This window comes from Martes martes (genome assembly GCF_963455335.1).
Source record: "Martes martes genome assembly, chromosome: 12".
Classification (NCBI taxonomy): domain Eukaryota; kingdom Metazoa; phylum Chordata; class Mammalia; order Carnivora; family Mustelidae; genus Martes; species Martes martes.
The window spans coordinates 82,518,466-82,544,009 of NC_137900.1; the positions used below are offsets into that span (position 1 = coordinate 82,518,466).

The 25,544-nt window shown below is 40.4% G+C and overlaps 1 protein-coding gene across 3 annotated transcripts; it reads right to left on the minus strand.

Annotated features, from left to right (window-relative positions):
- Positions 1–224: 224 nt before the first annotated feature.
- FBXW2 (F-box and WD repeat domain containing 2) lies at positions 225–25,051 on the minus strand. Of its 3 annotated transcripts, XM_080819895.1 has the most exons (9): positions 24,973–25,051; positions 24,762–24,870; positions 24,482–24,593; positions 19,683–20,100; positions 12,458–12,652; positions 10,262–10,395; positions 7,570–7,656; positions 6,572–6,741; positions 225–901 (listed from the first exon to the last, which is right to left on the minus strand). In XM_080819895.1, the coding sequence occupies exons 3-9, from the start codon at positions 24,494–24,496 to the stop codon at positions 613–615; spliced, it is 1,308 nt and encodes a 435-aa protein (XP_080676021.1). In that variant the 5' UTR covers positions 24,497–24,593; positions 24,762–24,870; positions 24,973–25,051; the 3' UTR covers positions 225–612. The 3 variants fall into 3 exon arrangements, with proteins under 3 accessions (XP_080676021.1, XP_080676022.1, XP_080676020.1); XM_080819896.1 differs by lacking the exon at positions 24,482–24,593; XM_080819894.1 differs by lacking the exon at positions 24,482–24,593 and having other exon boundaries at positions 19,683–20,192.
- Between the last annotated feature and the right edge of the window lie 493 nt (positions 25,052–25,544).

Here is a 25,544-nt window from a genome sequence, read left to right on the forward strand (position 1 = left end):
CCAACCTTGACTCTGCCAAGTGCTAGAGTTTAGAATGTGTTGTGAACAATCAATTTGTAGAACTTGATTTGCCCTGGAAGACAGACTTTCTTTAGAACTGGTATTTGGTGAAGAGTTTTTGAATGTCACAGGACTCAGCGGTCTTTATAACACTGATGGTTATAAAAGCTAAGCCCCACGTGAAAGAAGTTGCTGGAACAACATCATAGCACCTTTGCTTCAACTTCAAAAGGAAAAAAAGGCGATAATAAGAAGTTTTAATAGACTGAATGTGTTTTTATAGGCAACCAATTAGCAGATTAATGAACCATTTAACCTTCTTTACTAAAAACGAATATTCAAGAAAGATGAATCCCAAATGCATCCTCTTATACTGACCAACATAACTAAGTACAAATGAAGTCATTAGCATGCTGTGCTGTGTGTCAAGAAAACAAGCCCTCCCCCGCCCCGAGCCCTGGCCCCCTGGCAAACACAGATAAATGATTGTGCACTGCGCGATGATACCGTTAGGTGAGAACTTTGGTTCATGCAGTCGGCTGCCAGAAAGGTTGCACTGAAAACCCGCAGCCCTGGCACCCAAAGTCAGTCAGCGGTGGTCAGCTTGTGGCGTCAGCCGTGCTCCTTCCACAACACCAGGTGAATACTGTGGTCAGGCATGCTGGTGGCAAACACCAAGCCCGTGTCATTGTGCCCATCTAATCCATTGAGCCAGGACGCTTCGCCTGCCAGGAAGCTCGAGCCTCTCTTTGATTTCCGGTACTCTGGCAGAGGCCAGCGGCTAATCAGGCTCTCTGTCCGCAAGTCCATGATGTACAGGTAGCGGTTGTCAAACAGCAGGGCAAAGATATCTCCAAAGCCAAGTAAGGCCAAGTTTGCTATCTCAGGAGTCTTGATGACCCTACAAAGACAAGAGTTAGGAGACATGAACCAGAAGGCAATATTACTTCTGTTTCTGCCGCTGTAATCTTTTCTGGAGACACAGAAAAACAATGCAAAATTCAAGAAAACTTAGAGAGTTAAATGAAAGTTTTACATAAAAAAGAAGAGACAAAACACTGAACTTCCTTAAGAAAGGGTGGGGGAAGAACCCTTCACGATGACATGGTAACATAGGCATGTAAGGAGAAAGGCAGCATCTGATGAACATTTACGGAAGCACAAAATGCCCACCCAGATTATCTCACTTAACATCTCATTTCCAAGATGTGAAAACTGAAGTCTAGTTGAGGTACATACTTTGCCTAAGGATTACCAGTTACCAATAAGAACTGGGGTCTGATCACTCTTATGACTAGGTAAAAAGATGGATTCATCAAATCCTAGAATACGATCAGCCTCTTAAAGCCTGGAGTAAAGACTGGAAACCAAGGGACTCACGTGCTACTCTATTCAGCAGGTAGCAAACTATAAAAACAGTAGAGGCTGAAAGATTAAAGTTTTCCTAAATAATCCAGAAACATTAATAATAAATGCTTCAGAAGTTGTTAGAGAAAACTCAGGGAGTGGGAGGACAGCCTTCACCTTCCCCAAATGCTGATGACAAAGGCACAGAGTGGGAGCGATCCAGCCAAACAGCAGCATAAATGAAAAACAAAAAAGCATAGTCTGTTGTCTGCACACTTAAGTCTTTCGTGAGCATGCTTAGATAATTTGGAGGCACTAGGAAAAGAGCTATGAGAGAAGGATATGCAAATTCTGCTCTGGAAAAATAGGTTTGGGCCCCATGAGAGGTCAATTAACTTGAGTGTCAACAAGGACACTACTGTCCAAGAGGTCAACCAGAAAGGGCAGGGCCTGGTAACCGGGACAAATAAGGAACAGGTGAAGGAGATCAGCTGAGAGGGAGAGAAACAGAATTTGCAGGGACAGGGAAACTAGAGCTGATCACCACCTGTAAATACGAAATGAAGGATGTGTGAGGCCAGACATGATGAGCTCTAGAAGAGAGAACTAGGTCCAAGGCAGAGAGTTACAGCAAAGCAGATTTCACCTGACAATAGGAAGGGAAAGGGATTTTGTCATGAAGAAGACCTGTCCCTCACTCACTCTGTCCCAAACCGAACTTGCTGGCCAAACCTGTTTCTCCTTCTTACTTCCTGGCTTGCTCCTTCACCCAATTACTCAAGCTAGGAAACATGGCAACCATCCAACTCTCCTCCTTATTCAAGCCACAAATTCAATCACCACCATCTATTGATTTTACCTCTTAAATTTTCTCCTATTTTATTCACTATTATCTAAATTGCCACGACTCTGATCCAAGATGTCATCTTTTGCCTGCACGGCTGCCGACAATTCCAATTGGTTTCACCACATCTACTCTTGGCCCCTTTCAATCAGTTAATCTCACCTTAAAATCTAATCCTATTACCACCTCATTTAACTTTAAACCCTTTGAGGGCTCTCTACTGCTCGCACATCTCCAGCAACAGGCTCCTTCAGTCTTAGGGCCTTTGAACAGACTGGTTTCTTGATCTCCAATGCTCCTTACTGAACGCCCACTGACGGTTAAGGCAGATACTCGTCCTTCAGTGCTAAACCCAAACCTCTTCTTCAAAGCAGCTTTCCCTTATTCCTCAACTACGTGGGGTCTTGAAGTACTTACTCCACACAGTGTGGCCCTTAGCCCAACCATGAAAACATCTCTAGGTAATTAGCTATTTAATATCAATCTTCCCTCCTGTGGGTTAGTAATTTCCACCAGTGTGGTGAGTATTTCTGCAGGCTCCCAGCGTAGATCCCGATACCTAAAACATAGGCAGTGCTCAGTAACTATCTGTAGCACATAATGAATGCAGCCGTGGTGCAATGAACACAGGCAAATGGAAATGCCTACAAAGCAAATCCAAAGGAAACTGGGAAAACAGCAAGAAAGTCTAGTAAGCCCCACATCACCAATGCAAAGCAGGAAATAACCAGAAATTTAGATAACTGGGTGGCTGGGGATAGCACTTAAGCCTGGTGAAGATGCGCTGACTCCAGACTGAAGCACATGTATGTTGCAGAGAATGCAGGTCCTGACAGGCTCGCAGCCCCTTTAACTCTGATTACTTTAGAACTGTAAACAGACATCCCTGCTCTGTAGTCTGGGCCCTTGAACTTAAATAACCCTGCTTGCTGTACTAAGAGAACTCAGCTCCAGAGATTGCGTCATAGCATAGATTTATTGAGCAACATGCTACCATTTGTGCTTTGCTTCTTGTCAGTTAGCTTCAAAGCATAAGCAGCCCTATCTGATCTTAGCAACTGAGGCCAAAGGAGTTGCACTAAGATTTCAAAAGAGGCTGGTTTATTTGTGTTGCGGCAGGTGGGGAGGAGGCAAGAGATAAAACGGCCCCCCTTCCAAGAAATCTGAATCTAACACTTCTTAGCAGCAAACAATTCTGCAGCTTTATTGCTCAAAGCTAGTGTATCCGAATCCCCAAATTAACACAACTTTCATCGGGGCCTCTGGACTCTGTACATGCCACTCAGAGTGAGAAAAATACATACATGAGAAAGGCAGATGCAGGATCAAATTAAAACTCTTAGAAACTCAAAGCATTAAAAAGATGATGATACCTCTATTCCACCCTACTTCTCCATCCCTTCCATCCAAGTCTTAATTGAAAACAAAAACAACACAGCGTGCCTGGGTGGGTCAAGTGATTAAGCGTCTGCCTTTGGCTCAGGTCACGATCCTGGAGTCCTGGAATCGAGCTCTGCATCAGGCACACTGCTCAAGCAGGAGTCTGCTTCTCCCTCTCCCAGCTCATGCTCTCTCTCTCTAATAAATAAAATCTTTAAAAACAAAAACAATACCAAACTGTAAAAGATCTGATTTTCCCACAGTGACTACTTGGATTTGAAGTTCCTTCAAAAGTTCCTCCTCGGGGCACCTGGGTGGCTCAGTGGGTTAAGCCTCTGCCTTCGGCTCAGGTCATGATCTCAGGGTCCTGGGATCAAGCCCCACATCGGGCTCTCTGCTCAGCGGGGAGCCTGCTTCCTCCTCTCTCTCTCTCTGCCTGCCTCTCTGCCTGCTTGTGATCTCTGTCAAAAAAAATAAATAAAATCTTTAAAAAAAAAAAAAAAAAGTTCCTCCTCTCTGGCTTGCTGGTACTTTAAGCATATGCCTGCAAGATGATGCCAGGATGGTGGATAGACAGACAGACAGACAGATGGTGGATGGATGGATGGATGGATGGAGGATTAGGGTGAGCTATGGGATGCTGGCAAGGCCCATACCCACTCTTGGCTTCATTTTCCCCATCTATAGAATGAAACACTTAGACTAATGTTCTCTGGGACCTGTTTCAGTCTTTTTTTCTCAAAGCATAATTATCAATCATTTCTAGAAATGATTCTGACAGTTTGGAATCCTAATTGGTTAGAAATGTAAGTCTGATTCTAGGAAGATATAAAAGGGGTTATAACTGTATGACCAGAGAGGCAGGGCCTGCCAAAGTCCTGCTTTGACAGATCCCATACAGCTGACCTCAAACAGTCATGCATAAAAACAATGACGAGAACATTCAATTTTCTGTTCTACTCCAAGTCAGCATTTTCTGAACCATGCCGCAGAACACTAATTCTGGGAGCTGGTAATAGGTGTTCCTTAAAAGAAAGGTTCTGTGTACAGTGAGTGTGAGGCACAGTAGGCTAAACGAGCTCAAGCAGGCTTCTTTATGCAGGGCTTCTCAGAGCTGTCAGTAATAACTATCCACCAGGTCCTGTGCTTGGTCCTCACAGGCATTTCATCTGATCTTCACTTTCCAGATCAGGAAACTGATCTGAAAGGTTAACTGAAACGTTAAGAAACTTATATACAATCCTCCAACTTACAGGAGGTGATGCTGGGTTTTAAATCAAGGATTATAACCAAAATAATTTCTCTCTCTTTTTGTAGAGAGAGAGAAAGAGAGCATGCATGCCTGGGGCGGGGGTGGGGGTGTGTGCAGGGGCAGAGGGAAAGAGGGAGAGAATCCCCAAGCAGACCCCACGCACAGAGTGGAGTCTGACATGGGACTTGATCTCACAACCCTGAGATCATGACTTGAGCCAAAATCAAGAGCTGGGATGCTTAACCAACTGAGCCACCCAGCTGTCCCACCAAAATAAGTTCTCTTAGTCACCATATAGCACTGGCTTCCATTAGCCTCCAACATGCTTACAGATACCATCAATCTCCAAGAAGAGTCTAAGGTATGCAGTAAATCACAAAATTATTTGGCCATGGACCTCTTCTTATTTATTTCTTTGGAGGGAAATCCTGTAAGTTTTATTTTTCTCTAAATACCTCTGTCTTTCTACCAGTCAACAGAAGGCCACTTGATCCCTCAATGCGGAGTTCCACTGAACAGGAAGCAGAACTTAAAATATCAGAACCAGACATACAGATGGCCAATGGACACATGAAAAGATGTACAACATCACTCATCGTCAGGGAAATGCAAACCAAAACCATGATGAGGAGTGCCTGGGTGGTCAGTGCATTAAGCATCTGCCTTTAACTCAGGTCACAATCACAGAGTCCTGAGATCGATTCCTGCATTGGGCTCCCTGCTCAGTGGGGAGTCTGCTTCTCTCTCCCTGCTCATGCTCACTTGCTGTTTCTCAAATAAATAAAATCTAAAGCAAAAACAAAAAACCATGATGAGGTATCACCTCGTACCTGTCAGAATGGCTAAAATCAAAAACATAAGAAATAACAAAAGTTGACGAGGATGTGGAGAAAAAGGAACCCTCCTGCACTGCTGGTGGGAATGCAAACTGGTGCAGCCACTATGGAAAATAGTACGGAGGCTCCTCAAAAAGTTAAAAATACAGAACTACCTTACAATCCAGTAACAGCACTACTAGGTATTTACCCAAAGAATAGAAAACACTAATTCAAAGGGATACACGCATCCTGATGTTTTACTGCAGCAGTTATTAACAACAGCCAAGATTTGGAAGCAGCCCAAGTGTCCATCAACAGATGAATAAAGATGTGGTATATGTATGTATGTACAGTGTATGTTGAATCACTATATTGTACACCTGACACTAATATAACACTACAGTGGTAACTATACTGGAATTAAAATAAGAAAATAAATATATCATTATTTTACTAAATACACATTATCTGTCTAAAACCTTAAAAAAATTTTTTTTTAATGTATCAGAACTAGGGACCTGAAAGATCTCTTCATCCAAGCCCCTCATTTTCCTGAAAAGCACAGTTTTTTTTGTTTGCTTGTTTGTTTTGGTGGGCAGCAAAGTTTATTGAGGGCTAGTATAAAGCTCCCAAAGAGGGAGGGGACACAAGAGGGTTGCCCAGCAGGTTTAATTCTGAAAGGGGAAGTGACATAGTAAGGGGACAGATCAAAACTTAGATCTTCTAGACTCTGGCATAAAACTCTATAATAATTGCCTCTAAAATATTTTTTATGTGTGTGATTTTCAGCATATAACTCTGTTTATGACATTTCCCAGATTCAAGCTACTGACTGGTTCATCCAATATTTAGTTTTGTCTTTAATATTAAACCACAACAAAAAGATAAACGGGAATAGACTGTCAAAGGGAAGGCTCAGAAAAACATTACCTGAGAATATCATAACTGGCGAAGTCCCACTGGTAGAGACCCAGTGCCGAACTACAGACAATGTATTTGCCATCGAAATGAAGTCTTGGCTGCAGACAGATACTCCTATCCTCAGAGACAGACAATGTCTTCAAGCACTTACAGTTGATTTCTCTCCCAATTGGCCAAATCTACAGATAAAAGAAAATAAGGGACGATGACAGATCACATCACCATAGAAAAACCTGTCCTTAAACAATGTGATTTGCATTTGCCGAAGCCAGATAAAAAGTGAAGTAAATCGGAAAGACCACAGTTTTTATAGTTCAAGCTCTGATGATACATGTATGTAGTGTGTGATCTTGGGTAAAATTCTTAACCTCTCTGAACCTCAGTTCCCACAATGAAGACACCTACCACTGGAATGGTTTAAAAAATGCAGTAAGAACACATATGAGAGTGCTCCATAAACTTTTTGCAAATTGTTTTTTTTTTAACACGAGTAGATTTTTATGTTTTCATAGTTTAGATCTAAGAATTAAAAGGGTATGAGATATGGGTCTTAAGAAAACAGAATATGAAGATAAATTTCTATGGATCTTTTTTTCCTCATTTACAAATCAGGGGTAGAACCTGCCTCATACACACGGGACTCCTGGGTGGCTCAGGTGGTTAAGCGTCTGCCTTCGGCTCAGGTCATGATCCCAAGATCCTGGGATCAAGTCCTGCATCAGACTCCTTGTTCAGCCAGGAGCCTGCTTCTCCCTCTAACTGCTGCTCCCCCTGCTTGTCCTTAGTCTCTCTCTCTCTCTCTGACAAATAAATAAATAAAATCTTAAAAAAAAAGAAACGTCTTCATACACAGAATGAGTAATTCTCTTCCCAAGGAGTTTAAGATGGTTTATACTAAGACATTCCTGCTTCCCTTGAAATATTCCCTCTGTGCTATACCATTTTAATTTTCTTGTATTTCCCATTTTTTCTTTAATGAGGCAAATTAATGGAGGAGAAAACCTCACCTTGATCTCATATTTGTCCGCACTTAAGAGTATGTAGTCTCCAGGGCTGTGCAAAAGAGACTTGACTTTACACTTTTGCAAAACCACCTAGAAATATAAACATCCATGTTACAGAATGATCCTTTTAAAACTATTCCTATATCACTTTTTTAAAAATTAAAATATGAAAAAAGGCCTGAAATGAGATGGTATGCTAGAAGAGCTAAGCTGTAATTCTATGACGTTAGCCTCTAGTTAGTACAAACAGATTCTCTATAATGTCAGCAGGATGTAAAATTGTCTAATGCTGGCGGCAGCATTTAATTTCTGCTTTAGTCTGGAAGCAAACATTAGAAACGATTTTAAAAACTGTAAAATGTGACTTTATAGAAAATGAGAGGAATAGGAAAGAAAACAGCCCACAGACCTAAAAGCAAATACGAATGATTTGTTTTCCTGAGCAGATGCATTATAATGGAAAAAGCACTGGACCTGGGACCAGAATCTGCCATATACTGACTCTGTAACCTTGGGCAAGACCAGCCAGCATCTTTGTTTCTTAATTTCCTCATCTTTAAAATAGGGGATGAGGCATTTATTATCTCTCATAACTGAAATGAAAATGAAATAAAACAGTTAAATGAGGATGATGATGTAATAAAAGCTAACATTTCATTAGCCCTTGGGAAAGTCTGTAAACATTTAGCGGCTAGTTATTTTTATAGTAAGTCAGCATCAAGTGAGAGGGAGGCCAAGCTCACTTCTCCAGTAGTCTGCGCTCCAGATTCAACTGAAACTGACAGACCTACTACACCCAGATGCCCTGCTGGGTCCCGTCCCATCATCTCCTTCAGAATTCACAGGAACATTTACCAGATGAAACTCAGGCCCTAAAGGGAGAAGTGACTTGCCTTAAGACATCACACAGTCAGCGTCCTGGTCCCAAGTCCAGTGTTTTTAACAAAACACGAGAATGTCTTATGTAACTTTTCCATTTAAACAATGTAAAAAAAAAAAAATGCTTAAATAGTCAATGTACCCAATACAGAACTGTGGTAAAAGATACATAACATAAAATGTACTATTCTCAACCATTTTAAGTGTACAGTTTAGTGATGTTACTGATCTTCTCACAAACCACCCTTTTAGCTCTGCCTATTTCAGAAAAACACATTCACCTGCCTGACCTAAAACCCACTGGGTAGCTCTAATTCCTCCTTCTTCGTTACCTGTGAGTCAGTAAGTTCAGCTGGCTTTCCCTTAAAGACATAGCCTTCATGTGGGCTCTTCTCTTTCTTCACTGCCATGTGGGTCCATGCCATAGGTATCTTTTGCTTAGATTACTGCAAAAGCCTACTTGGCCTACCTGGGTCTGTTTGTGTCCCAACTCCAATCCATTTTTTACTTAGCATTTATTTTCTTAAAACATAAATCAAAGTTTCGTGCTGAGAACGCTCAACTGTTTCCTACTACACATAAGACACCCAAATCTTTAACACGGCCAAGGAAGGCCTACACGATGGCCACCTCTTCCATACCACCCCCAACCATAGCACAGCTCCACTGGCCTTCAGACCAACAACTGTTCTAGGATCTTTCCCACCCCAGGGCCTGGGCACATACCACATACTCTGAAACACTGCACTTTACTCTTTATCTAGTTACCTCCAATTTCTTCTTCATGTTTTGTCCCTTCTCAAGAAGTTCTCCCTGAATGAATTAGATACCTTCTAGACATTTTCACAGAGCACCGCACTTTGCCTTCACAGCACTTAACACCATTTGTAATTGTACATTTATTTGTGAAATTACTGTTTAATAACTCTCTCTCCTACTGGGCTAATGTCTGTGTCAAGCCCAAGTCTGTTTTGCTCACTCCTCTATCCGCTGTCCCACACAGGAAGGAATGGGAAGCTCAGGAAAAGTGTTTCTATATGACATTCCCATGATTAATACTGCATTTGATCCTCATAATCACCTTTTTTTGAAAACAAGAAAACAATATTCTTTTAAAAATCTCATACATTTTTCTTTATCCCATTTCTTACAACTATTATTTTTTCAAGATGAAAACTGCTTTCGTGATTAAAAAAGATACATGTTTATCCTAAAAGGAAAAATAGCACCTACAATTCCATAAGTAATAATAACCTGTAACATTTTGGTGCATAACACATTTATTCAGAAATTGATCATACTCTATAATGTAGTTTTTTGTCTATGACCTGTTTTATTTGTTCCCTCTACCCACCAAACACACTGTGGGCATTTTTCCATGCCCGTGAGTTATTCATTTGTTAAACTATTTATCAAGTGTCCTTTACTTGGCTGGTCGCTGTTGTAGGCCATCGTGCATTGTGGGTACATCTGTTCCATTTTAGGGCTCACCTACCACTTAACAAGACAGCACCTACCATCCTCCACCCCATCCACAGCTCCCACACCCCTACAAAACCTGATGTCAGGGGCGCCTGGGTGGCTCAGTGGGTTAATGCCTCTGCCTTCGGCTCAGGTCATGATTCCAGGGTCCTGATCGAGCCCCGCATCTGGCTCTCTGCTCAGCAGGGAGCCTGCTTCCTCCTCTCTCTCTGCCTGCCTCTCTGCCTACTTGTGATCTTTGTCTGTCAAATAAATAAATAAAATCTTAAAAAAAAACAAAAACAAAAACAAAAAAACCTGATGTCAAGGAGATTTCTTCTATAAGTCTTCCTACCTTGGTGACCCATTCCGTGTGCCCGGTGAGTGTGTTCAGGCATGTCCCAGCAGATAGAGCCCATACTTTCACAGTGAAGTCTGCAGAGCCACTCACCAAGATATCCAGTTCATCATTGTAGTCAACGCTAAACACTAGTATATATAACACACACAAAGTTAAAACATGCCCCTGTGAGGGTCTTTTATAACAGAGTTCAATCATGTTCATTCTCCTAGCTGACCAACTGTGTAATTCTCAGCCAGAGATACTGTAAGAATGGTGCTACTCAACTAAGATTTTATGATAAAAAATGTATTCATTTCAAAATTCTTGTTATTATTATAGCTTATTCTTCTAAGGATGGAACATCCCTGGAATGACACAATCTCTTATACTTGTACTAGCTTCGAAGTGAGAGGTAAAACCAGTGCTGGAGATAATGGCATTCCCACTCAGGCCTGCCTGCCTGACATACCACAAAACCAATCCAACTCATGCAGGGAAAAAACAACATAGGTGGCCCTATTCAGATATGCACTATTCTTCACAATGAGACAAAATGTCAAGAACAATACCCATGAGCAAGAAAAGCCAGTGTAATGAGAAAAACAAAACACACATAAGTATCTCAAAGGTGAGACTAAGCCATTCTCTCCAACTATCTGAATTTCTTGAGGGGTGTACCCCCAGCACCTAAAACAGTGCCTGAGTATAGCAAATTCTCAAACATTTGTTTTTAAATGCCTGCCAAACTCTAAAGGAACATTGGGGACCCAGAGATATACACTGGGCTTTTCCTTAAGGAACTCAGTCTAAGGGTAAAGGAGGAGTCCAAAAAATTTAAATGTTTACCTCTTGCTAGGGAAACAGCAAGGAGAATGACTAACTCTGCCCAGGGGTATCAGGGAGGACTTCAGGGAGGAGGCGATATTGGAGATGGCCCTGAAGGATGAGTAGAGTTTATCAAGACAAGAGAATATTGCAGGTAGAGGGAACAGCAAAGGCATGGAGTTAGGAAAAGCCATAGCAATGTCCAGGGAACAGCAAAGATGAAATTTTTTTAGAGCAGAGGTCTTAAAGTTGATCAGGTATAAAATCACCTGGAATGTACATCCTAATATATGGAACAGTACACTCAATTTAATATATACCATGCTAAATCATATATCTTCCAATATTTATTTCTATAACAAGCAAGTGGTAACAGAGGAAAAATGTTTAAGATGACAAACAGAATAGGGAAAAAATTGTTTTCAGCAAAATAGCTAGGTTCACTTCAAAGTATTACTGAGCACCGGACACAATAAAAGGAACTCAGGATCTAAGGGTGAATAAGACAGGCAGGGTCCCTGTCCTTCTGGCATGTATAGCCTGGTGGGGAATTGGATTACCATACTCATTTGTATGGTGAGTGTTATGACAAAATTCAGGTTATTGGGAAACCTACAGCAGAAGGGAGTCCAAGAAGACTGCTCATAAAACGGGATGCTTAAGATCCTAGACTATGACTCCAGGGCTGAGGCAGTGAGTAAGCGGAGAAAAGGAAGAAGGGAGCTGAAGCACAAGAGGATGGAAACAGCTCAACATGATTTCTGCACAAAGCTCCAAAATACAATGCAGCAGAGATTAGCAGCTCAGGTCTCGAGGCTATATTCAAATGACCAGTTTCTACACACTAGGCCACTATAAAACTACTAGGAATACTCAGGTATGTTTATCTTATCTCTAGGCACTGGTTTATTTTAATCAATTGTCAACCAAGATCCAACTCAACATAGTATGTGCAGATCATACAATCTGAGAACTACTGTCACTCAAAGGATTTTCAGCCCTGATTCTACAAACAGAGTAGACTGAATTTACAAGTGTAGGACTTGCTCAATTTGGAGGTATGGAATCTGACAAAAGCAAAATGAACTGACTGTTCAACACGGTATAAATGAAATACGTCAAGGAAAACCACCCCCTCCCAGCACAAGGGTACACAGAAGAGTTTTGAAATACGCCACAGAAAAGCAAAATTCTGGAAAAAATTCCAAATAGGAATGCCTTAAGTAAAGGGATTAATGGCTATGACTAAGAAATAATAGGAGGGAAAGGCAGGTTAAGTTAAAAAACAAAAAGAAAACAAAACGGGGTCACATTCTTGGCTCCTGGTTTTAAGGAATGAGAGGTTAAAGTAACTGTAGAAACCCCTGAAAAAGGGCAACCCACCCGCCCCTGTGTGCCCCCGGAAGTGCTGGGTCCTGGCTCCGGAACTCCATTCCCAGCAGGCCACAGTGTTGTCAAAGGAGCCTGTCACAAGCTTCTGCTCATCAAATTTCACTGCTGCACAAGTGTGGGTCTGGATGCCATAAACACACTGTCCTGTGCTCACATCCCACAGTTTTGCAGACAAGTCATCTGACCCTTCAAGAGAAAAACAGGGAAGTTAGTAAGAAACCAAACACTAAAGAAAGAAAGTCAATCCCCAAACCATGGTATTCTTCAAGTAGAACCTCATGATCCCCTCTTCTAGCATTTCCACTTAATAGCTGAAAAAAGCAAAGCATGGGGAGGGTAGTAACTCACTCAGGGTCACCAAAATGGTGTGAATAGCACAGGGACTGAATGCAGGTTTTCTGGTTTAGTCCTCTTTCCTTAACTTTCCAGGCAACAGAATAGTACTAGACAAAGCATCCCCTGGTGTTTGCACTTGCAAAATTTCATAAACCTTTGACTATCACGAGCTTTCTGATTTGAGCTTGAAATGATGAGTATTACCTACAATTGGAGGTATACATTTGCATGCCTACCCATGACCCAACAACAATGAGCGAATAAAGAATGCTGAAGAGTAAACCTGTCTGCTGGAATATATTCTATTCGTAAGATAAGTCAAAGATAAGCCACAGATCACAGGCTAACTTCTGCAAAAGCTAACTACTACTTCCTTAAGCCATCCTGAAATCTGTAAAGGAACCTCTAAGAAAACCATGGATAAACTATTCCCACACATTCACAACAACTCAACAATGAGCTTATAAAGCCTCTCAAGATTCTGCAGAAAAGAGTGGGCTTTTATTTCCGCATCTGATGAAATTATACTGATGGTGATAATTCAGGATTAGCTTTATGTTTAAAAGTCTAATGATTAAATCAGCCTCACAAACTTACCTTTATAACAAAAAAGTAGTAATAAGAATTGTTAAAGACGTTTTGAAAATAAAAAAAAATACACTCACAAGGACACAGTATGCAGGAAAGCACTGAATCACTGGCTTTGGAAAAGATGAAATGACTAAATAAAACTGGCCACAATTCTACCTTTAAGGGCTGGTGGAAAGCCACTGTTTCATACAATGGGAAAATACCATTTTGAAAAGGGAAGAGCATTAATTTCAACCTGGACAAATGCCAGGAGAACACACTGAAATGAAGACTATACTTGCTGTCACTCTAAGTATTTAGAGACTCATTTTCCTTTTTATAAAACAAGGGATGGGACTTGGTTGGTGCTCCTCAATGGTCATATGAGGCATCAGAATCATCTGGGGAGGGGCACTGGGCTGGCTCACTAGGTAAAGCATGTGACTCTTGATCTTGGGGTGTGGGTTCAAGCCCCATGTTGGGTGTACAGATTACTTAAAAATAAAATCTTTGGAAACAGCGCTGTCCAACAGAAACAAAATACAAACCACAGAAGTAATTCAGATATGTAATTTAAAATTTTCTATTATTTACTTTAAAAAGTAAAAAAATACATAATTTCATTAGCCCAATGTATCAAAAATAAAATTTCAACACATAACCAATATAAAAAATTAGTAAAATATTTTATATTCTAAATCCATTGAGTATTTTCCCATTTCACATCTCAGTTTGGACTAGCGCCATCTCAAGAGCTCAAAAGCCTTGTGTGGCCTGTAGCTACTATACTGGACAGTATGTCTAGATAATCTCAATTATGAGACTGATGCGCTACCTACTGTGCTAGCGAGGCACCTTAGATAATCTCAATTATACAACACTTAAAAATGGTTAAAATGATAAATCTAGATGGTTCCATAAATATGACTTAGGAAGTGGCATGACTGGATCCTCAATCTTGTGTCTATTTTACCACAATTTGATAAAAACAAAAAAAATTTATCCTAATTGTTTAAATTAGTTTATATAGGAAAATATTCAGTTTTACACCCTAAAGAAATATCAGAGAAAATTAGCTTGATTTCAGTTCCATTTTAAAGCGCTGCAAGTCTACTCTTCACTGTTATGCCTTCAGGAGCCATTATTCTCCCCTCCTATTTAATTTTTATTTCAACCTTCCCTGTGGACTCCCGTTTGCTGCACTGACTAGCAGCAGGTCATCAATGATGCAACCCAGAGATGAAAGGGAACTAAATAAATGAAGACTATTTTTCATTATATGAAAGAAAAAACAAGCCCTCTCTACTCAGGAAAGATGATGAAAACAATACTGTGATATAAAAAATTACAGGGATGGGTATATAACAAAAGGTAAGCAGAAAATGGAGCTGTAACTCAAATGGAGTAAACTCCCGGATCAAGTGAAGTTTAAATATTTAACTGGTAGAATCAGATCTCAGCTCTCAGCTGCCTCTTGGGGGCATTTGACTCTGATGACTAAATGAACAAACATTTGCCACTGCCTCTTCATGACGGGCAGTTTTCAATGTCCTTGAAACTCTTCACCATTCTGCTTCTGTACCTCTTCCCTCTCTAAGTACGCTCTTCAAGGATCCATCCTATTCTTCTTCCTCTCCAACTCCTTTTAAAATCCCCCTGTTCTAGCCATAGCCGTGACGTGGCTAACCCCTCAACCTTTTGCTCTTGCCCTGAGCTACTCCAGGAGCTCTGATGTTGCATTCCAGATACCTATGGGAATCTCCACTCACATCCAACTACGTTAAGTTCATCCCAAATTGAACTCCCTCTACCCTCTCTATTCCTTCATTTCCTATTCTTGTTACTAGTACCACCAACTACCCAGGTGTATATATAGCTAGAAATCCCAGTTATTAAAAAAAAAAAAAAAAACCCAGTTATTTTTAAATGAACCCTTTCCTCGCCACATACTCAATCCATTCCAAAATCCTGTCAATTCCATTTTAATGGCAGCTCTTCCATTTAACTGCTCCTTTAAAAAATCTCTACCCTTACTGTTCTAAATCTAAATCTATTTACTCTTACCTAAACTGCAACACGTTAATACTTTTTATTTATTTTTTAAATTTCTTTTCAGTGTTCCAGAATTCATTGCTTATGTACCACACCCAGTGCTCCATGCAATACGTGCCCTCCATAATACCCACCACCAGGCTCACCCAACCTCCCACCCCCCGTCCCTCCAAAACCCTCAGATTGTTTTTCAGAGTCCACAGTCTCTCATGGTTCGTCTCTACCCTAATACTTTAATTTAGAAACTCTAGTTCTGTTTACTCTTACCTAAACTGCAATACTCTAATACTTTAATTTGGAAACTACATTTGTCAATGCCAGAGGTCTCAACAGAAGCAGTATCATCTCCTAAGGGAACATTTTAGAAATGTGCAGGAGTGATTTCAATTGTCACAGTGATTTGGGGGCTGGGGTAAGGGGCATTACTAGCCTCTACCGGGCAAAGGCTGAAAATGCTAGACATCATGGAATGTTTGGGACAGTACACAAAAAGAATTGTCTCGTATTCTGCATTACCGCTTAAAGATTCTGCCCGATATTCCTAAGTAAAAAGCTTATTATCCTTAGTTGTCTGAGCCTCAGACCTGTTTTACAAAGCATGGAGTTTATTCTAAATTTTCAGAGTATACCAGATAGATTGAGGAAAAATGTATTTTGCTTTCTTGGGGACTTTGCTAAGAGTTTTTTCACTGCTTGAGGTCATACCACTGATGGTACAAACACAACACACTGCACTTAGAGCCCTCATGTTCATGACAACAGTACATACACAGGTGCAAACATCTCATTACACTTCTGTCTTCTAGCACAGCTGGGCTTGAGCACAACACATTTAATGTGTATTATTCTAAATTACTGTCTTTTTATTTCTGCTCTGGATCAGCATTTAGGTATTACATTAACTTTCTGAAATACGTGTATGTGCTGGTTAGGTTATTTCTATGAATTTTAGTTCAAGGTAAGATAATATTACAAAATATATTATAAGAAGAGGACCTGGGTCTGATAGAAATAAGAAAAACTGGTCTACTTGAAGACAACTCTGATACTGGCCCTTTCTCAGCTCAGAAAACTTTCAGATTTTTTTCTTACTACTCACAGAAAACCGTCCAAACTCATGTTCCCAATATTTAAGGTTTTTATAATACACCTCAAGCCAATTCTTCAGCTTATATTCTAAGAATCTCACAGGGTCCCTACTTATATCCTGAGATCAGCTAAAATGAATGTTCTTTATTCTTCTCCTATAAGCTCCACACTTAGTCCTTTCCACACTTTTGCTAATGCTAATACTGATCTTCCTACTGGAAAGCAATTATTCTTCTCTCTCTTAAAATCCACCCACTTTCCAAGATTCAACATAAACACCGCTCAATTTTTGCAAATGAAGGAAAGCACTGCTTCCTCTGAACAACTATATGATTTGTTCTCCTCATATAATTCAACTGTATCATTTGATCACACCTCTTTTATAGCTATTATTTTTCTTATTCAACTAGAAGCCAAGGTCACACTACAGCAGCCTGCAGACTCACTATGACCCAATCAATATTTTTAAAATGTGAATAATACTTAAATGTGAATAATACTTAAAAATCAGCACACTACAAAAACAACAACAACAACAACAAAAATAACAGAACATTGCACAGAAATCTAGATCTGGGACTTTAAATATCAGATCTGATCACTTTAAGCTTAAATCCCATATGGCAATAATTCACTACAGTGGAGCAGCTGCTACCTTCTCTAAAAGGGCAAGTGCTTGCTCTCTCATAGTCTACACGGAGACTTCTACCTAATCAGGTTACCTTCCTGATTCCACTGTGCACATTCTCTGAGCAAGACCTGTCCTAATTCATCCATGTATGCCTCCACATTGTCTTTCACATGGAAGTCATTTTATATATATCTACTGAACGGCACAAAGCACAACAGGTTCCTTTCTTACCATTTTAGAACTAAGCAGAAGGGTAACTACCTAATTCACTATGCTATGTTAAGTTTTACTATCAGCCATCAATCCTTTTGGCAATACTATTTTATTGCTTGTTCAAGGGGCTAATCTAAAAATGTCAACTGGAAACTTATTGCCAAATTCAGAATTTCCCAATTCTACCACGGAGAAAACACGAGCTCTTCAGTAACAGCAAGGAACAAACACATGTATGATTGTATAACAAATACTTCTCTCACTGGTTACGGTCCCAGGGATGCTGCTATTACAAAAATTAAACTAAGGCTTTGGATTATTTTCAAAAGACAAAGCAGAATTTTCAATATGCAAACCTGATGAATTTAATCAGAATAAAAAGTACAAACTATAGACACACCTAGAAAATAACCTTAAAATGCAGGGTTGGGTTCACAGTTATTATAGATACTAACTTTCCAGGTAGTTAAAGAATTCAGAGAATGTGTCCCATTCACTTCTGCTTCAAATAACTAATGCAGTTTTACTATATTTCAAAAGTAAAGTTTGATGAGAGTTTTTTTTTTTTTAAAGCTCAATATGGTTCTGAAAATGAGTCAAAGGCAATACTGCATCTTAGTCTTTAAAAACTACCTGCCATTGATTGATCCTAAGGCAAAAAGAACACAGAAAAGCTATCACCCCAATGGGAAAGTACATCAAAGTATAAAAGAACAGATGATGCCTTTCCAATAATCTGGCTTATAAGACAGGGAGTAACATGAGCACAGAGTAACTTTCGGATGACAAACGAAACCATGAAAAGCCTTAAATTTAATGTTCATTTTATAAAACTGGCAAAGTATCTAGCATTTCAGAGAATATATCACCACATGAGAAAATATATATCCTTGAGAAATTATACATCTCAAAAATGTTAAAATTGAGTCTGGTGGAACTCTCAGAGAGGAGGGTTATTTAAAACTTTGCTGTGGCCATGGCACCAATTTGATCTCTCTGGAAAGGACAGTTAAGAGGAACTTTAAAATCATTTGTATTTCTGGATCTGTGATTCTACTTTAAGGCTTCTGCCCCAAGGAAATAATTCAAGGGAAAAAAATGCAAACAGAGATATTCATAAAAATAGAAACCACCTAAATATGTATTAATGTTGAATTGGCCAAATAATGGTGACATATTTAGACAAAGGAACAGTATATGCTATTTAAAAAAGCAAATATATACTTAGGTAAAAGTCAAATGTCTATTAGAAATTATCCTGGGAAAAAAATAAATAAATAAAATAAAAAATTTAAAAAAAAGAAAAAAGAAAAAAGAAACAATCTTTGGGCGTGCCTGGATGGCACAGTTGGTTAAGCATCTGACTCCTGATTTTTGGCTTTGGTTGTGATCTCAGGGCTGTGAGACTGAGCTCTGTGTCAGGCTCCATGCTCTGTGGAGCAGGCTTGAGACTCTCTCTCCCTCTTCCTGTATCCCTCCCGCTTCTGCTCTCTCTCTCAAAAATATTTAAAGAAGGAAAGAAATTATCTTGAATGAGGAAAGAACACCAAGTATCCCTAAATATTAGACACAATGAAAGTGAACAGGCATTGGGATCATTGATAAGAACTACCTGGAACCATTCTAGACATTGCCTAAGAATTATGTACAATGCCTATCAAAATGTATTGCCTAAAACAAGTGCACTGATTATAAGTAGAAGCATACGCCCATGATAATTAAAAGACATACATAATTCCAAATTTTAATGATTATTTTATTTGTTATATAGTTACTTAATTGCTTAGGGCTAAAATACCTAACTTCCATGGGCAAACTCTTCTAAGTCTTCTTAGAACCACAGGAATTAACAGCAAAAGAGAAATACTTCCCTTCCCATATTAGACAGACAAGGAAACAAACACACAGAGGTTAAGTAATTCTTCCAAGATGATCTAACTACTTGATCTAACTTGCTAGGTCTGGACACCAACTTTTCCACTGATTTTTCTCAAAAAATATGCTGACAGAAAAAAAAATTTTAACCAACGTGGAGAACTGTACATGGAAGGAAAAAGCACTGAAAAAAATAGTTATAGCTTCCTGATTCACATCACATTTAAAAGAATGTCTGGAGCTTTCTTCTCATACAATTTTATAAAAATGATTTGTTTTCTAGAGGGAAAGAGGAAAGGGTTAGGGATGGGGGAAGGGAGAATGCCACTATAGATATCTCATATAATTAATCTTGCCATTCTCAAGCCTAAGGAGTAAATTTTTTTCTGTTTCTAAAATTATACCCTATGAAATACAAAACAACAACAAAACAGTTCCAGGGGCTCTTACCTGTACAGAGAAGTCCATCTTTATAGTAAAGTGCATACACTCTGGCACTGTGTCCAATTAATGATGAGGTCTCAAAGGCTTCATGGTCCTCCAGTTGCTTCATTCTCAAAATAGCCTTCAAATAAACCTTCTTCCAGTGCAAAGCGTCCTGAACAGAATCATCTATCTGCCAGCCCAAATTTTTACATGCAGTCTGCCACACCTCTGTACAGGCACTTATCACCTTATTCCACTGTTTAGAGACGAGGCAGCATGTGAGTAAAGTCTGAGGATCGAGCCATTTTAACAAATAAAAACTGAGCTCCAGGGGAAGGAGTTTGAGGAAGTCCCGCTTGAGGAGAGTCTCCAGGTTATTGGAGAGATGCCTGAGCTGGACTGCCCCACTCAGACTAATCAGGTGATCCAGAGTTTCATTTTTCTGCAAGTCCGTCAGAGAAAGAAATGTAACAGAAATGTTATCAAGCCATGTCTCAAAGTCCTTTCTCTCCATAAGGTTATGGAAAAATTTACCTGTGGCACATCAAAATATTGTATTAGTTCTGCTCAAAAAGACTGTTCAAGCAAGATTGCTAACAAATGAAAATTAGTGTAAAAAACTTGGCATTACAACTTAAACTTAGTTACCACATTACAACTTTACAGTAAATATATTCCACCTGAAAATCTTCCATGCACACAGAGGAAAATACATACTGAGAAAACATACTTTAATAAATCATGATCTCTGAAACGCAAGTCAGTGAGACTTATCTAGGTGTACGTGACTTGCTCCTTTTGAAGTCTAGCACATGCTACATGCATCTTCACAGTAAAAGATTTACAAAGTGTTCATTATAAAATAGCTTATTCTACTTATTATACTTCTCCCCACCCCACCCCCCATCAAAACCTTCATAACACTATTTACTTAATACACTCTATTTGGGTACTAAAATCACAAAAACAAGCCCCAACATACGACAACCAGAAGGCAAGTCTCCTGAGCAGTAACTGGACATTTTAGTTATCACGCTAGGCACAGCCTGACCTGTTACCAAAATCACAAAACGGACTACTGGCTTTTCAATAGATGTTCAGACAAAAAGGTTTAGGGAAGAAACATAAGCAGATGTCATAAGTTACATGGCTCAGGTATTCTGGTTCTTCTACTCCCTTTATGGCACTGCCTGTTAAAACATGAATTACTAAAAGCCTTACATGGCCTTACATAGTTTTTATAAGCCTCATATGAGCTGGTGACAACTCCTAACCATGTGCCACACAGAGCAATGAGAGTCAAGGAAGCCTCACAAGTAAGTCAAATTAGTAATCCTGATGCTTCGAAAACACCAAGAAAACTGGAAGCATCATCTCTACTTCGCAGGGGAGGAAGTTAAAAGTCAGAGAAGGTAAGTGATTTGCCTACAGTCAACAGAGCTATTAAAATAGCATCAGAACAACCCAGAGGTCAGGGCTCTCACCATCCGTACTCTTCCAACCACACCAAGCTGTCTCTCTCTGATGACAGCCACAACCAGGAGAATCACAACCTGGTTATAAAATCTGGAGGCACTGTGACTATCTGATTATAGCACCTTCTCCTTTAGGAGAATGACAAATTGCTCCAGGACTAAATGGAACAGAAAAAAACCCTACAAATATACAGCATTACATACTGTGTCAAGGTGTCAATCCACTTTTGACAAAAGGGACTAAACGAGTGAAAAGAAAACAAAAAATAAAGCAAATCCATACAAACATCTTTCCCAAAGTTGGCTATATGTTGATAGATGTTAGTGCTGAATGATCGGTACACGGGGTTTTTTTTATTCTTTTTATTATCATATGTTTAAACATTTCCATAATTTTAAAAAAAACCTTCCTTCTATCTGATCATTTACTCTCCAACCAGATTGTCATACTAATTTTAAAAATTTATATCCAAATTAATTTGGGAGAGGAAAATAAATTCCTTCCCATATATGTCATCTAGGTCAAGTCTACGTCAAAAGCCAGATCTCATCTTCCAACTTTGTTCATGTAGGTCAGTAAAAATTATTTTCATTAATTTCCCAATATCAAATTTGGTAAGAATGTTATTGGACGCAAAAGAGTAAAAGCAACCAAACCTTCCAATCATATCATCTCCTATCTAACAGTTTGGTTTTGGGAACAGTGAATGAACTTTAAAATAATACTCTGGAATCCTCAGGGTTTGGGCTAGGCAGGATATTTTAGTTCATGGATTTACTTGGCAGCCAAAAAATAATCAGTTCACCAAAAATTTTATCAACAAAACAAGCTGACAAGCTTCCTCTTTCTGAATCCAAACAACATTCTATCTGTAACATGTCTGGAAATTTTTTACTTTCAAAAAACCACTCATAGCAAGTCAAAACAATCCATTTCTGTGGACACTCACAAAATGTCACAAAATCTAATTAATTAATACTGGCCAGTTAAAAACATATACCAAAACATCTACCCAGGAATATGTGTGGAGGACTTCCTCTCTCACACCTACACACACAGAAGTATCCACACATCCATCACAGAAATGCTTATTTCTGCTTATAAGAAGCTGAATTATTATTTAAATGACTACAAGGCAAATTTATAATACCCATGAAAACGTTATCAGGTTTCCACCATTGACAAAAACTAAGAGACATCCTAAAGAATGCCAAATTAATGTAGTCATGACACCACAGAAGATTATGGGACAAACTTTCCAATAAGCACCTTTAAAAAACTCAGCCATTTCTGAGATTCAGATATTCTCTTAAGCCCTAATAATTTTTTCCCCAACTCTGCACTATTAGAAAACAAAACAAAAACCACCAGTTTTTACTTTTCTAACAAAAAATCAACTGACTTTGGAGGGAACTTTCTTAAGGTCACAGGACTAAAATGAACCCTTTTGGAGAGCCTCTAGGAATACCATGTACTACTAGCAGCACAAGGTCCAAACAGAACTTCAGGAAGAAGGATTTCAATTCAACAGGAGCTTTCCAATAATGTAAGGGCTGTCTCCAGAACGCTGTGCAATTCCCATTGCTGGGAAAGTCAAGGACAGTAGAAACAGAGGCAGAATGAGGTAAATGAAAATGCCCTGGAGTCAGTCAAATCTTTTACTGATTCAGCCACTTCCTATGGGATTACGGGCAACTCTGAGACCAACTTCTAAACTTCAGTCATCTGTAAAATGGAAGCTATCACTCACTTTGAGAGTTATGAAAATCAGAAACAGGGCAAGGACATCCTTAACTCACAGTCTGAAGTAACTCACATGGTATTTTTCTTAGTTTTATCACTATGAATACCTGCCACGAAAGCTTACAGTAGCCCTAAGGCTGGAAAAGATGGGGCCACCAACATCCCTTTCAACCTATGACCCTTATCACAAAATTCCCCTTAAAATGGCTTAAAATATATGGAGGAAAAACTCGAGGGCTCAAACTTACTGAGATTTAGTTTTATAATTAAGGGCAGTTATTGACTTGAGGCTAGAATTTCCCACTAGGTACATTTTTGTCTCTACCCACACTTCATTGTGTCTTGCCCTTCCCCCCCCCACTTCAGATTAAACATTAAACCTGCCCTTCTGCCCTCAATATTAACAATCACTAAGGCTCCGAAATGGGTGGCGTGATGAAGACTCCTAAACTGGAAGTTGGGAGGTCTAGGTTTGGTCTCTAGTTCTGCCATTGGCTCCCTATGTTCCCTTAGGCAACTCTCATATTTGTATTGGTTTAAAAGACTCAAGTACTACTCATAGACATTACCTCATTGGATTATCAGAACTTCATGGAAAGTATCCGTACTACTGCCCTTAACGAATAAATGAGGAAATTTATGGCCTAAGAAGTGGAGTGACTTTCCCAGGGTCCCATAGGAAGCACCTTAACATCTTTCTCAGCCGCCACCCCCTGGAAACAAAACAAAACTATACCCCTAGGTTTTATTGGAGACAGCCATTCTGGATAAAACATCACATATGTGTTTTCCTCTTCTCCACCAGGACCTGGCCTAGTTAAGACCGAAAGCAAGACATTTGTTGTTGGAGAGGAGGATTCACCTTTCCTGTTTTCTTATCAAGCACTATCAGCAGTTACAGTACAGAGGTTTTGAAAACATGTTATTTATAAACATCCACATGCCTGGTATCTTTTGAATATCAAGAAGCTGGTAACCCTGGTTGCCTCCCGGGAAAACTGGAGAGCTAAGGAATCGACAGGAGGAGCTCCTTCTTGAATTTAAAACCATGTGAATATACTATTTATTTTAAAACCGCCATTAGGGGCGCCTGGGTGGCTCAGTGGGTTAAAGCCTCTGCCTTCGACTAGGGTCATGATCCCGGGGTCCTGGGATAGAGCCTCGCATAGGGCTCTCTGCTGGGCGGGGAGGCTGCTTTCCTTCCTCTCTCTCTCTGCCTGCCTCTCTGCCTACTTGTGATCTCTGTCTGTCAAATAAATAAATAAAATCTTTAAAAAAATAAAATAAAACCGCCTTTAGCTCTAAAATAAATAAAAACAGCTCGGAAAGAAACAGTGTTAAATACAGGCTCTGCAACTCCACCTGTTGCTGAGTGACCCTGGGGAAATCACTTCACCCAACTCAAGTTCAGTCTCTTCACTTGTAAAATGCAACCACGCACAGCATTCCGTACAAGGGTTTTTGTGAGGATTAAGTCGGATAACCCACGTAAAGCGTTTAGCACAGTACCCGACACACTGTAAGCTTCCAAGAAATGCCAGTTACCATTATTATTCAGCATTAATATTGTTATCTGTATCTCAAGCGGCACCCCACATACACACCTGTTTCCATCGCATACCCACAACTATGGCGCAGTCCCTCACATTAATACAGCGCTTTGTACTTCATAAACCACCTCGCCACACTTCATCATCTTTCAAAGTCATGGTAGCCCTGGAACATCATTGTTAACTCATTTCGCGGCTAAGGAAACTGAGCAACTAATAGGCAGTAACTCCGAGACTCAATTTTCCCATCTCTAAAATCAACTCCAGATCCCTTCAACCCGTTCGTCGTTCCCAGGTCCCCCGCTTCCAGAGTCGTGTTCCGCGCAGCACTGACCTGAGCGAGCGCCCCGGGGCCCAGGACCTCGCGCCGGGCTCACACCGACTAGGCGCGCTCGGGCCGCCAGAGCCTCGCAGCGGCCGGGTCCGCTCCGCAGCCATGGCGCCTGCAGAGAAAGAAAGACAAACGGCCCGAGGCGCCGCTGGTCAGCAGAGGCGCGGGCGCCTGAGAACCCCCTCCTCGGCCTGACCCCGCCTCACATACAGACCTGGACCAGCGGCCGCCGCTCGGGGTCTGCAACCTCACAGGGGAGCGGCTTCCGGTGCTGCCTGCGTCATCTCCGCGCGTCCCTCCGCCCGCGGCGCCCAGCGGACGCGAGTGCACTTCCGGCCCCGGCCTCCGGGGGAAGCGGGCTGGCCCGGGAGAGCGCGGAAGGAGGGGGAGCGTGCGCACTACGATTTAGACTTGTGGACCCGCGTCCTTAACTTATTTTTTGCTGTGTGTCGGGGATGTGTCTCATCCGACCTGACCTTGCCCCGTGTGGCCCTTTTTCTTATCCTTTCTTTACGGAGGAGAGGCAGGAAAATTTCAGAGACGTGTGCGAAGTCTAACAGCCCATTGAGTCACCGGTTATTTCCCAAACACTGTTCTGGGAGATTGGGTTAATGAGCGAAAAGCACAAAAATATGGACCGCCTGGGATTTACGTCCTAGCGAGGGAGGCAGACTGATAAATAACTAAGCAAGGCATGTGCAAGTCTTAGCAAGTGCCAAGGAGAAAAATTAAGCAAGTTAAGGGGATTGGTGGGCGAAAGAACAGTCAGGTGATCTAGGTTCGAAT